We start from the raw sequence: 14,843 nt of genomic DNA, 5'->3' as shown, positions 1-14,843 counted from the left end.
CCTTCATTAATGAGAAATTAATAATACTTTCAAAAATGAACACTATTCTTTACCTTCACTCTTCTCTTCTAACTTCCCAGAATTCCCATGCCTGGACTTTTTTATAGTATAAATAAATAAAAGTATATATTTATTTACTAATCATTTTTTTTGCTTTTAGAAATACAAGTGACAAATTAAAAGTACTATTCAAAACTAACATGATTCTTTACCTTCCCACCTCTCCTCTACCTTCCCAGAGTTCCTCTCTCCAGACATTTGTTGTTAACCTTCACCGCTTGCATCCTTTCAGTCTTTCATCTTTCTCTCCCTCAGCGCTCTTAGATGAGCATCAGGTGATAAAGCTGTTAGCTGGGCTCTCTGCTGACCACCTACACCACTGCTCCTCCCACCTGCTCTGTGCTGGCCACAAACCCCCAGAATGCCTCTCTGGTCAGCCCTTTAGTCATTTGCTCAGTCATTCCCCCGCTTCTGGTCTTAATAGTCCATTTTTTATGTAAACGTGCAGCAAAGTGTGAGGCTTCAGCTTATGCCATAGCATAAGCTGTATCTACTCTGCTCTTTTATCAGACTTCTTGCTTTTCTTCACTCAGTGGCCTTTCTTTCTGCTGTATAACACCTCATAACCTCTGTTCCTCTTTTCTTACCGCATGCATGTACATATGGCTCGATGAATGTGAAGACCGCTTGCTTATGTTGACGTCTGCATAGAGTAAGTATAATGCTCTTATGAAGCCATCTTGCACCTTTTTACACATTTTTTTGGAGTACTTAATTAAAAACAGAAAAAAGAATTAGGCACAAGAGGCCTGAAATTGGTAAACGTAATGTAAATGCCTTCAGTGCTGTTTTGCATTTATGAAGTGGTAAAACATGAATTATGATTCAACACTGATGTTCAATATGAAATTTTGCCTTTTTTTATTAATCCTGCTCATAAAATAGCACATTTATTATTTATACAATTATAAGGTTTTAATGCTCTCTCTCTCTCTCTCTCTCTCTCTCTCTCTCTCTCTCTCTCTCTCTCTATCTATCTATCTATCTATCTATATATATGTGTATATCTATATAATAATGGTTATTATTATTATATATAATGGCTGCTGAAAATTCAGCTTTGCATAACAGGAATAAATTACATTTTAAACTGTATTCAAATAGAAAGCAGTTAATATAAATAATATGCAACATGTGTAAGGAACAGGAATGTGCATCACTTATTTGCTTATACATGTTAATCATTCTAAGGTTTTGTATTTTAATTGAAGATTCATAGTGTTCTGGTTCGTCTGGAGTAAAAATAGCAGAGTAGTCAAACTGTTTTTTTTTGCTTGTAGATGTTGCCATATGCGTGTGTACAAACAGCATGACTAGATTTGCTATGCAAAACAAATCAGCCTGACACAATTGATTCCTGAACACAAAATGATTCGCTCATAAATCGGGACTGATTCGTTCACAAATTCAACTCACTGACTGAATGATCCGCTTGCTGAAGTTCTCAAGTTAACAGTTCACTGGAGGACACCGTTCAGTCTGATAACCAACCATTGTAAAGGACAGACAAGAATTATAGTGCACCCAGTTTAAGAGATAACAATATGCAAATCTCCTTTATCATATGAAGTGCTGAATTAAACTGTCTCTAGGTTGAGTATGTTCTTTTTTGGCATAATTAAACTGGGAAAAAGTGCCACTTAAATATTAAGCGTTTTCTTTATCATCATCTAGTTACGTTACTGCTAACCTAAACACATTAGCATGCAAAGAAGTAATTAAACTCGTTTCAATCTACTGTATTAGTGTCCTTTAAACCATTTTTTGGTTAGTTAAACATGTAAAGCCCCTAATTGGTTTATTAGTCTCCAGCAGTCCATTCTAGTTCTTTCCGCATACGAGATGCCAAACACTTTCTTAGAAGACCAAAGTTCTAGAACTTGTTTTAATTTCCCTCAAATTAATTTAGAAGATTCTAATGTGTCCATTGTCCAAAGCCAACAACATGGTAGAATGCAATTTCAGTTGCATCATGGTGCTGTTGTTCCATCTTTGAGATTTTGGGCTGCAATTGTCCCCTAAAAACAGTTCTGGATACCCAATGACTGAATGGTGTTGGGTTGAGTTTGTGTGGCCATAAAGTGCTTGTAGGCCACATGAGGTTGGCTTGATTGTCTCGTGTACAAGAGCTCAAAGAGTGTTTGTGGGATATCTGTAATGATGGCTGCCACTGAATTTGGAATCTGCTGCAGGGTTTGAAGGTTGCTCCCTGGTGCCCTCCATCTATCCACTGGAGACACTGCACAACTCACTGTCCCTCAAGCAGGTGGACGAGTTCCTCACGGCGCTGTGCAAGAACGGGAGTCAGGCACAATTCAAGAGGCTCAAATGTAAGTGGACTGATACATTCATGTTTATTATTACACTTGGTAATCATCAAATCTAATTTAAACGAGAATGTTGATCACTTTTACATAAACTATAATTAATTTACACTGAATGGACACCAAACACATTGAAACATCTTAAATGGGCCTTTACATTTAGCTATATGCACTTGCAGTCAAATGTTTGGAATAATTAAGATTTTTTAAAATATTTTTGAAAGAAGTCTCTTATGTCAACAAATGAGACCTTATTGTAAAGTGGACCAACATTTCTTAGTAGTATCAATGGTGAAAATAGTTGTGCTGCTTAATATTTTTGTGGAAACTACGATAGAATACCATTCAAGAGTTTGAACCCTAACCTTCCCCCTGTTATGGCACCCCTGACAAAGATGCATTAAATTGATCAAAAGGGATATTATATGTTACATAATAATAAGACATGTTTCTTGACCGGTAGTGTACAAATCACATATCCTTTTCTTTTCTCTTTAGCTCTGTCTGCCATGTTTGAGTCACACTCCCAACCATCCATAGATGTTGATAGTCAGGAGACCCCAGTGTCCACCCCAGTCCAGCTGAACCAACCGGCTGCAAAACCCATCTGGTGTGAGTATACCTCACTTTACCATGATGTATATCAACGTACCGCCATCTCATAACGGTCCTCCACAGGATGTTTTTTAGTAGGGGAAGGAACTTTGAGGGGATTTTCAATGTAGACGAAATGTGAAACCCCGTATTTTCTGCAAAAAGTAGATAAGTCATCCAGTTTATTCTATTTTATAACTCCACCATTTAGATGATTACTGTTGGCTTTTAATGCTGCAGAGTTTCCCCGGAGAGTTTAGTGATTTATGTTCAGTCTGGGCTTTAGCAGCAGCTTTCAGTAAAAATCTAGGTTGCGTTAGTCACTGCTATGTCTGCCTCTTTGTAACCCATTTACTATAATATCATTGTTTGTGAAAGCAGGTCCAGGAACATGCTGGAAGACAAATGTATCTCTTAGATTAATAGTGTAATTGTTCTGTTTTTGGTTACATAACATTTGTTCCATGAAGATTTGTATGTAGGGCACTACAGCAGGATATCGGTTATATAAATGTGGTCATGTGAATGATGATTGATGAGACGAATACTTAGAATCTGCCAGCAGGTTCTGGTTTGTCTAAATGTTTTTTTTTAAAGATTCATTTTGAGTGTGCTTTAAAGGGGTCATATGATGCTTTTTAATGTTTTCTTTTTTGCTTTGGTGTGTAATGTATCTGTTTGTGCATGTATAAGATTGCAAATTTCCAAAGCTCACAAACGCTTCGATCCAAGTCCAGATATTATAACCTCAAACGTCCAAGTCACAATGTGAAATATTTGCATAATACTGCAAATAGAGAAGACAAGGCTTCATTGAATTGTAGTTTTGTCGATGTGTTTGAATTAAGGTGAGGATCGTTACATTTCCGACGCATGCTTGAGGTGTTTGGCCAATCACAATGCACTGGGTCAGCTGGCCAATCAGAGCTATTCAGAAGGAGGGGCTTTGTAGAAATCAGGGTGTTTCGGACAGACTGGGAATAGAGGAGCTGCAATAAAATACAGTATATGGCAAAAAATGTTGTTTTTTTACATTAAAGCATGTTAATATTCTATAATGAAAACCTATAATCTATAATGAGTACCAAGTGGAATTGCAAAAAGGATAAACTCTACTTTTTATTTATTTTGTACTGTTTTTACTGTATTTTTTATCAAATATGAGCATAAGAGCACAACCCCAAACTTTCCAATAGAAGTGTATAAATATGTTTTAATGTTTTGTTCGAATTTTGCACATTCATTCACTAAAATGTTTTTTGATTAAAATTAGATGTAATTTTATTCAAAAGAAAAATGTATTAAAATTAATAAATATGATACGACACGAATACATTTAAAGGATATTAATGTAGGACGCCGGCAGTGTGTGTACACTCATAGAAACAGAAACAGTCGTCTGATAAACTTGTTTAAAAGTGAGTGGTCTGATATGTTCAGTTTATTGTGGGAGATTTCGTAACTGCATCTCCATTGCCGTGTTTAGCTAGAAACTATTGTGAACTGCTTAGTATAAACACTTATAGGTAAGAGTGACGGTTAAGATGTTTATTGAAAATCCCTTTCATGCAATGGACCTCTAACTCTGTGTATGTTTGTGTGTGCAGACACCGGTGACCCTTCCAGTACGGTATCCAGTGCCGGGCCATCGTCCCCATCTGTAGCAGAGTCTTCGTCCAACTTTGGATTCAACAATGAGTAGATGTCTTGGAAACACTTTTGATCAGTTTTGCAGAGAGATCGGCTTTAAGATTGATATGGTCCTAGTTATAACTTGTAAGCTGCTAATATCGTACTATCTGCACTTCTGCCTGAACAATACAGAGCAACTTTGGCCGAGATTCATCAGCTGATAGTTTGATCTGTCAGCAAATACAGCTCTGGATCCAGTAATTAGCTCTTCCGTTGGAGTCAGATGGTAATTATGGTCCCAGATTCAGTGGCAGAGAGACAGAGACTTTACAGACAATAGTAATTGTCTGTGCTTCTTTTTTTGTCACCCCACACCAATGTAATTACATGGCACAGAATAATGCAACTCGAATAAATACCCAAAGGAGCATATAGACCAACAAGACCACACGAAATATGAATATTTAATCCAATCCAGTCGAGAAAATTGAATTCTACCACTGTTCTTTGATTTGTGTATTTTACAATTATTTTATGATTTTTTTTTTTAGATATTTGATCATATTTTCCGATTTAAAAGAAAATTGCTGTATTTTTATTCTATGAAATGCAAAAGGTATTGTTTGGGAATGAATAAATGTGTGCCCAATGAGCTGCAATAGACTTTTGAGAATGTTCAGCTGTTTGCAATCTGCTGGTGTGTTTACGCTGTAAAGTTTAAATAAGTATATTTAATTTTAGAGAATTGTATTACTTAATAAAATTGCTGTAATGTGTATTTGTGTGTGGTATTATGTTTTATGAATGAAAGGCACGGGTGCTTCAGAGTTTACCGAACCACTGACTTGTACCTTGAAATGATTTGTTGGTCTCTCAGACCTAATGCGTTTTTAAAATTCAATCTGTGGTGTGTCTCAAAGAGAGTGAAGCAAAACAATAACGATGACTCATGCTTTGCCCTCAGCTGTGCTGCTGTGTTGCTATAGGGACGGATTCTCATCTGCTTATTGACTTCAACTGTGCGACTGCAAAGTAAAGTGTGTGTGAAGTCATCCCAGGCAACCTGCGAGCTAAAGATGAAGTCATACTGTGCTGTTAGCTCATTTTCATTCATGTGGGTGCACATATGCTAAACGTCCAGCGTATATTTTCCCAGAGGGACCTGATGGTGTGGAATGGTGAAATAAAATTCAGAATCGGGTCTTTGAAGTGATTTATAGCATGCGTATTGACTTTGCCTAGTTTGAATTGCATACTGCATAATTCATTTAACAATTTATGTGTGATATAAATTCTGACAGCTTATCGAAGCCATTAATAAGGTTTGAAAGACATCATAAATTGCTCCCACTTCTCTGCCCTAAAATCTGGTCTGCTGGGTAACGGCTGGTAATATAAAAGACATCGTCATAGCAACAGCTCGAGTCCAGTACTCCGCGACTCTGAGCCGAGCTCGTGAATTAAGAAGTGTGTCATCGGCCGGTTCCCGGAGACAGAGAGGCTTACAACCACTTCAGCTCCTGCCAAGAGATTTAGGAAGGGCTGCGAGGATGTTGAGTTAGTATACTAGTATGAGGTAATGTCATAAAGAGAGAGGAGGAGAAACTGTTGAATGCTGCTTCAGGTGTTATCGGAAATTTTGTTCGTGATTACGAGCTCGTCGCGTTGATGTGCTTTGTTGTCGGAAAGAACATGAATCATGGAGGACACCTTTATTCTTTATTTTTTGGAAAATCTTATTAAATCCAAAATGATTGTAGCGTCCTGTTCTTTTGACATCGACAAACTAATAAAGAATAGCAGCAGCTAAGTTTGTCGTTCTCCCCAACGCCATGTTTAAAGTTTATGGCCCGTCCAACTCGGTAACTTCAGGCTAGGGCTTGCATAGACTAGTCGAGTAGTCGATAGATCGACTACTTCAACCACTAGTCGACGCTGTCGGAAACAATCGACTACTCGAGCGTCCATTAACCATAAATGAATTAAAAATGGCGAACGTCACCAACAGACACCACACGTCAGATGTGTGGAAGTATTTCATCAAGGATGACAAAAATATTGTAATTGGCCAACTCTGCAAGAGGCCGTTCACATATTGCGTCTAAAAACGTGTGGAAAGCGCGGCCGTGCCGCTGTCTCCTACAAGCGCTTGCGCTCCCATGGCGTCTGTCGTTGCTATGCGACCGTGAACTGCGCTCTCCATGATGACTACGACGAAGAAGTATCAGCAAAGGATTAATTGATTTCTAGCCCTTGCATTAGCTTTACTACTAGATATATTTCTGGAGATGAGAAGGAAAAACCCGCCTGGAAAAACTAGCGCACCACGTTGCTCCATTATGAGCGCGCGCCTACATTTGAAATGACGAACTTGAGTGCGAAAAAGACGCGATGTGAACGGCCCCGTCTGAAATGAAAGGCAAGATCGCTATTTATTTGGCTTTAGACTGTTACATGAAAATTTAAAAATGAAATGTCATAATTATAATGTTTTGAGAGTTTACTTATGTAATTATTGCATTAGGCTATGAATTAATAATGTTTATTGATAAGATCTAGCTATTTCATGTCTTTTCATTTACAGTAGCATGAACCACGAGTAGTCGAGTAACTCGAGTAATGTTTTGATAAGAAATCGACTAGCAGAAATCAGTAGTCGTGCAACCCCTACTTCAGGCTCTGGGTAACTTGAGTATCAAAATGATCAAGTTCCCAGTGGTAAATGGGTCAATGACGTATAAGGATTTTCAACAGGCCAATTTTAAAATACGAAAATTAACAATATATATTGCAATTGTTCAATCATTAAGAATGTTGTGTACATATAAATTCAAATAAAAAATTTAAATTAAGTGATTTTAGTGTTTTTTTCATCTAGATGAATTGTCCATAGGCTTAAAAAATGTCATGTGGGGCGACCGTGATTTATCTTAAAATTAATTAATTTCCTTAACATAAATGTATTTTTTTTTTTTTTTTACTTCTCAGTAATTAAAGTTTTTAAAAATAGAGTATTTAAATTTCTTTTGAGTTTTTGTATATAATGATCTCATATTTTTGTTCTGCAATTTCAGTCGCCTTCTAAAATGCAGTTAACAGACTTATTTTTCCTGTAAATCGCATAAAACTGATAGAAATGTTTTAAAAATATAATTTACTAAAGCATACTGTATCAGTGATTCATATTTCAGCCACAGAAATAAGATATTTTATTTTAAATTTAATACAGTGATAGCTTTTATTGGTCGCACCACATGATAAGTGGTCGCTCCAAATGACACGAAAACCTTATATAGTTAAAAATCTATTTAAAGAGATCAATGAACAATACATTTTATACAAAATTTATTTAAACCAGATTTTATACAAATTTCACAGAATTTTCCTGAACATAAACATTTTATAAACTCACTTTTATAAATAAAAATCACTTCACAAACACAAGTGCACTATTTAATTTAACTTGACTTAGAATTTCTTTCTAACAAATAATAATGTTATAGATATAAATTATTTCATAAAAGTATTGTATACAGGTAACATTTGGGGTCAATAGTTTTTTTAAGTAATTAATACTTTATTAATCAAGGACACATTCAGTGTCACATTCAGGCGCAGGCTATAATGTTCCGAAAGATTCTATTTCAAATAAATGCTGTTCTTTTGAACTTTATATTCATCAAATAATCCTGACATATAAAATGTATCACAGTTTCCCCAAAAAATATGAACATTGATAATAATCAGAAATGTTTCTTGAGCAGCAAATCATTAGTGACCCTGGATCACAAAACCAGTCACAAGTCGCACAGGGTATTTGTGGCAATAGCCAACAATATTGGCTATTGTATGGGTCAAAATTATCGATTTTTCTTTTATTCCAAAAAATCATTAGGATATTAAATAAAGATCATGTTTTATATTTTGTAAATGTCCTACCATAAATTTATAAACATTTATTTTTGTGAGTGAATATAGCAATATCGCAAACATAAATGGACAACTTTAAAGGCGATTTTCTCAATGTTTCGATTTTGTAGCACCCTCAGATTCCAGATTTTCAGTTGTATCGGCCAAATATTGTTCTATCTTAACAAATCATACATCAATGAAAAGCTTATTTATTCAGCTTTCATATGATGTATAAATCTCAATTGCAAAAAATTTACCCATGTGACATTGACCCATTGAGTGGTTTTGTGGTCTAGGGTTACATATTAGAATTATTTCTGAAGGATCATGTGACACTGAAAACTGGAGTAACGATGCTGAAAATTCAGCTTTGATCATAGGAATAAATTACAGTTTACTATATATTCACATAGAAAACAGATATTTTAAACTGTAATAATATTTCACTCTTCTCCTATCAAGGTACTCTGCTCTTGCTGCAGGGTTAGAATTTTTTTTGCTTGGCAGTGGCATCTGGTAAAATACATTAAAATAGTTTTAAATAAATAAATAGGCAATAATAAATACACTACTAATAAATGCATTATTACTAAACTGAAATTACATGCTCTAATTTTTTTGTGTGCATTTTTCTCATATTGTACAAAGAGTAAACACAAACTGTCTGAAATCTATAAAAAAAAGATCCCAAATTGCATAAAAATCTATTCCAAATGATACTAAAGTAAAGTACTTTTTTTAATATAAACCGTCAATTGAATATAAAAGCATAAAACTGCCAATCTAGGACATATATCTATCATGGAAAACAGTCTGCAGTGGTCGCACCACATGATATTTGGTCGCACCACATGATATTTTCAAATTCAATCATAATTTACAGGCACAAAATTGGCCACCTAAACAAAACAAGCTAGCTTGCCAAAAAAGGTCACTATGAAATTTATAATAAAACTATATATTTGTAGAAATAACTTTAATATTAATTTTTTTTTGAGGTCATACCACATGACATCCAAATGTGGCAACTACATACCAACCATTACAAAGGTTTATTTTTTTTCCAATTTGAGAGAATTACAAACCTGCTTGCTGCTTCCATGGGTCCTTTATAAATTGGTTTATGATGTAACTTCCTGTGTTTGAATAGTTTTCAACATATAAGTCCCAAAATGGTAGTTCCTTGATGGTCGCACCACATGATATTTCATAAAATGGACATCATCGGACAAAGTTTGTTTGTATATTATGATGGAAATATAAATACAAATGCTTTGAATTTTTTTAAAGGATTACAAAACATTTTGGAAATCATGCCAAATAGTGCAGAAAATAAATTTGAATAAATTCAGAGTAATTTCAAAGACGTTTTCAAAACAGAAGTTATGGCCGGACGGTCGCACCACATGATGTTTTGACACTTTAAATAACAAAAAAAATAACAAATAAGTAAAGGTTTTTTAAAAGTTAAAGTGAGTACATACATGGGAGAGGTACTATAAATATACAGTATCTTTTTAGGCATTTAAACCCATTTTTGCCTGAAAAAATGCAATCGGACAGAAAATTTAGGCGTCACGTCATTGACCCAAATACGACTTGAGAGGGCGTATGCTGCCTAGTGCCTTCATGTGCTATGGAAAAGATGATATTTTCCACTTGTGAACTGGTACCAGACTACCAGTGTGTTGTGTTCAAGTGCTTTTGTTGTCGTAATGTAGTACCCGCAAGGTCTGTGTCAGTAGAGTATCTTTTTTATCTTTACAAAAAAAAAAAAAAACGTGGTGCTTTCTGATGATTAAAACATAATTAATAAAAAATTTTTTTTAAAAAAACGACATAAAATGATTAAATATGAACCAAGGAAATTGCGGCAAATTTGAAAATTGAGTGTTAACGCATTATATTACAATTGTTAATGACACAACATTGTATAGGCTACAAAAACTATCTGCTAACAGTATTCACGACTCTTACGTTGCTCTCCGCCATTTTGAAAAGGTCAAAGGTTATCTCATCTCGGCAACTCGTGCATCAAAATATTCTACGAGCTGCCCAGTGGAAAATACCACAAGAGGGGATGTTCATGTGCATTTTCCACGTCGGCTTTTGGTATTTACCATAATTACCATAGCACGTGAAGGCACCAGTAGTTCATGTTCCAATTTAGCTGCTACTTGGGCCTAAATTTACGATAGCACGTGAAGGCAGCAGACTGATTCAGTACATATTTCGACAGAAACACCAGATTTCCTCAGAAAACATTTTCGATTCATACCTTAGATGAATGTTAAAAGCGTTAAAGTACGTTACTGGTATCGGCTAATTCATCGTTTTTAATCCTTGAAGGTGCTGTATGAAACTTTTTGACTGTACTAAAACACGAAAATACCATGTTTGCAGATGTTTAGGAAACCTTCTAAGTTCAATGCTACAGCCAGTTATTCTACTTTGAAATAATGCGTTCCATGTCGGAAGTGAACGTCTGTTTTTGTTTTGGTCTGTGTGATCCCGCCCACTGCCAATTCACCCAATGGTATTTCGACACACTGCAGTGTTTGCCAGCTGGCGGAAAACACAGCGTATTGTTACAAGTCAGCAGACAAACTAGGTCAGAGATAGCAGATTCTACCCGATCTAAAAACCCTCAGCATCCATCTAGAAAGCTCTATGTCCAGAGGCATATTAAAACGCGGCTGAATCAACTCAACTTACAGTGCAAGTTCTCGTCGCTATTCTAACGTTATTTTAACGTTTCCCTAACGTTATTTTAATGTTATTTTAACGTTGCTTTAACATTACCCTAACATTATTCTAATGTTACTTTAACATTATTCTAACTTTATTTTAATGTTCCCCTTATGTTATTTTAACGTTGCTGTAACGTTATTTTGATGGTGCTATAACGTAATTTTACATTTCCCCTAATGTTACTTTAATGTTCCCCTAACGCTATTTTAACGTTAACATTATTCTAATGTTCCCCTAACATTAAAATAATGTCCCCCTAACAATATTGTAACGTTACTGTTACGTTCCCCTAACTTTAGAATAAGGTTACTTTAATGTTCCCCTAACGTTATTCTAACTTAATTTTAATAATCCCTTAACTTTAAAATAATGTCCCCCTAACAATATTGTAACGTTACTGTAACGTTCCCCTAACTTTAGAATAAGGTTACTTTAACGTTCCCCTAACGTTATTCTAACTTAATTTTAATAATCCCTTAACTTTAAAATAATGTTCCCCTAAGGTTTAGAATACAGAATACAGTTTGCAGTGCCATGTCATTTGGTCCTTGAAACAAGGAATGAAAACAAACATTTTGGCAGAACATAACAGAAAACTGGAACAAAATTCCTTGCAATCATTCCAGAGTGAAATTGTTATTTTTAAATAAGTAATTAAAGTTATTTTGTTCTGATAATTTGTCAATAACATCAAAGAAGCCAGTCATTTCTTTTTCACTAAAAACATTTATAGATATGCTACATTTTTTCACAGATTGCTTTAATTGCCCACTTGAATGCACGAGAGAAAGCGTTTATCTGTTCTATGCATCCGTCAGTTGAAGGCACCGCGGATGGTGCCCTCTGCAACCCCACCCCCCCAAAACCAGGGGTCACTTAGTTTTTTGCTTTTGTTTTTTAATTGCCGGATCAGTTTGCATATTTTGGGCTTGTTGTTTGAGACCAGGTTGCTTAATTCTCTAGCGAAACCTGGCAACACTGCCAGGCAGACTTCTCGAGGAACCGTTTCAGCCAAAGCTACAGACTGAAGCATTATAAGCCTGCACAGTTCTGAGAAGAATCCACTTCAACATCAAGCACAAACCAAGTAAGACTGATTAACTATATTATGTAAAACTAATTTATTTAATGTAAAACTATATATATATGCTCAGATATTGGTTCCTCTTTTCCAGTTTCCTAGGGTCATATATAAAAAGTAACATTTAGAAGGTTGTTGCAATCTTTTAATATCAATTTTTTATATTGTTTTTTATCTATCCAATTCAATATTTTCTCTTTACTAACCATATATTTAATGTCTTATGTATCCTGTCTCCCTTATATATTTATAATGAGGCTATGAGGAAGAAGTTTTCATAGTTTCATCCCAGTAAGGCCCAGCTGAAACAGTCAAAAAAGGCAAAAGAGAGACAACAGTAAGTTTAGAAATTGATAAAACACTTGATGTAACTTTTTAAATAGGTATGCTGTTATTAATTTGTAGTGAGTGTTTTCGATGGTTACATTACTGTTATTTTGCAGTTTCAGGAGACGAGGTCAACCGAGACAAACACAGAAAGAGCATTGTGAAGGACAGAAATGGTGGAGCTCAATGTAGGAAGATGTTGTTAATGTGGATGCATGCAGGAGCTACAGTGAGGAATGGAATCTGCAGGGATTGTACAGGGATGTACGAACATGAATACCGATGCCACACTGTAGGATCTCAGTTGTCATTCATGTCAGACTGTACAACAGTCAAGACGCGTTAAAAAAGTTTTACATCATCAATCCGTGACAAGTTCGGTGACTGCGATCTGCATTACATGTGGGATCATCGTAGGAGAAGCCACAAACCAGGACTGTGCGTCAAATCTTCTGACACTGGCAGAATTTCGTTGGAGGTCAAATTTGATCGCAACGGTCATTAATCGGCTGTCGGCGAACGTCAAACTAGTGATCCAAGACTTCAGATTTTGTCCTAGGATCAGAGGAACCTATTAGGATTCTAAACATTTGACTCAAACAGCCAAATCGTACAGTGTGAACCCAGCTTTAAGGGGATTTCTTGCCATGGCAACAAATGGCTGTTGCATGGAAGAATACCTCAATAATATACATCCGAATTAGTATCATTTCGGCACGGACCCGTGGTATTTCCCATATCTGGTCAGTAATACTCCCAAATTTGTCCAAAATTCTGCGGTGGTTATAGTGGTCCATATACACCTCTTTTCATGCAGTGTTTTTTAGTCAACAGTCTGACAAGTTAAGTGTCAGTGGAACATAAAACAACAAAACGAACCACACAGAAAGACTTTTCCAAATTTTTATGTTTTTTATTGATGATCACCAGGATGGTTCCCTTTACAGCAAATCAGCAGAAATCTACTTTTGCATTGAGATTTTAAAGACAAAATGTTGAATATTGCACTAAAGAAGAAGAGAACTAAGATTCATATAGCGCCAAAGAACGAGGAAATATCACAGCATCTTCTCGACAACATCTTAGGGTAAACAGAAGCCAAGCCCATTAATATATGCATATTTCAGTACCATAAAGACAATTAGCTTCAAATATATCTTCTTAAAATAGTTTTGTTTTAATTCTGATCATTAAACGATTACATTCAGGAGTATAACTAATAAGGTCACATGCAAAGATGGATACGTATGCATGACATATGGCCAAATGAATCCATCACATGATGATGTGGAATGAAATTGAACTAATAGAGATTTGTAGAGGTACTTTAACTTTGCAGTCTTTTTTTACCTTTAGGAAATTAGAATTACAATAACCATAGAACTTCCTGAAAAGAAAGCGTTTCACATAAATGACCATGTCAGCTATATTGATTTATATGTACAGGTTATGCCATTTGTTTTGATTTCTGGTTTGGCATTTTAAGTCATTGTAAAGGAGGAAACCTTACATCTGTAGTATATTCAGTTTTCAGTGTGTAGTTGGTAGCCCTCTGCAAACCAAAGTTGTTGAATCTTATTTTTAAGAGAGTTCTGTATTTTTACTAAAATCAGCAACAGCTGAACATGTAACATTTTGTCATGAGTCATTCATGATTATAACCACGATTCTTTCGGTGACCCATTTTCTGAGGTTCACTGTTCCATGTGCATATTTTGCTAGTTCTTTGTTTTGTTCAAGCAGCATCCAGCAAAGCAACTTTTACATTCAAAAATATTATTTAAAGTTAGTGCATTCATCTTTAACACAAAACTATTTTTGTGTAAAGAAATCACAGCTAATCAACAAGACCATATAGTACTTGTTACTAAGGCCAGTTATTTGAAATAAAACATTTTCAAATATGAAAATATATCCAGACCATAGGACGTACAGTACATATTCAGCCTATTTTAACATAATCCTTCTAGCAAAAGAAGAAAAAAAAGATTTTGGTCTCAGTGTGGGTTTTATTTGTGTACACCGGTGAGATTGGGTTTTAGACTGTATATATATTAAACCAATAAACTAGTTTAATCTTCAAGGCTGTCTTTTAGAGGCCCTAGGGGTAAGTTCTTTGACCACCACTGGTAACCTGTGCGTTCTGTTAGTAAAAGTACACA

General features: G+C 35.4%; 1 protein-coding gene across 7 annotated transcripts in view; it reads left to right on the top strand.

Moving 5' to 3' along the window:
- The window catches only part of ppip5k1b (diphosphoinositol pentakisphosphate kinase 1b), a 34,555-nt gene extending 28,738 nt beyond the window's left edge, over window positions 1-5,817 (top strand). For 6 of the 7 annotated variants that reach the window (XM_079859453.1, XM_079859451.1, XM_079859448.1 and 3 more), the window contains 3 exons: window positions 2,253-2,390; window positions 2,883-2,996; window positions 4,586-5,811. In XM_079859453.1, the coding sequence (XP_079715579.1) occupies window positions 2,253-2,390; window positions 2,883-2,996; window positions 4,586-4,680 (347 nt within the window). In that variant the 3' untranslated portion in view covers window positions 4,681-5,811. Of the gene's footprint in view, window positions 1-2,252; window positions 2,391-2,882; window positions 2,997-4,585 lie in introns of all 7 variants that reach the window. The other variant, XM_079859449.1, reaches the window with a different exon arrangement.
- Window positions 5,818-14,843: the final 9,026 nt, after the last annotated feature.

The sequence above is a fragment of the Squalius cephalus genome, assembly GCF_949319135.1.
Source record: "Squalius cephalus genome assembly, chromosome: 23".
NCBI classification, from domain to species: Eukaryota; Metazoa; Chordata; class Actinopteri; order Cypriniformes; family Leuciscidae; genus Squalius; species Squalius cephalus.
Note: the sequence above shows the minus strand (reverse complement) of the source record. Positions and strands in the feature narration are given on the sequence as shown.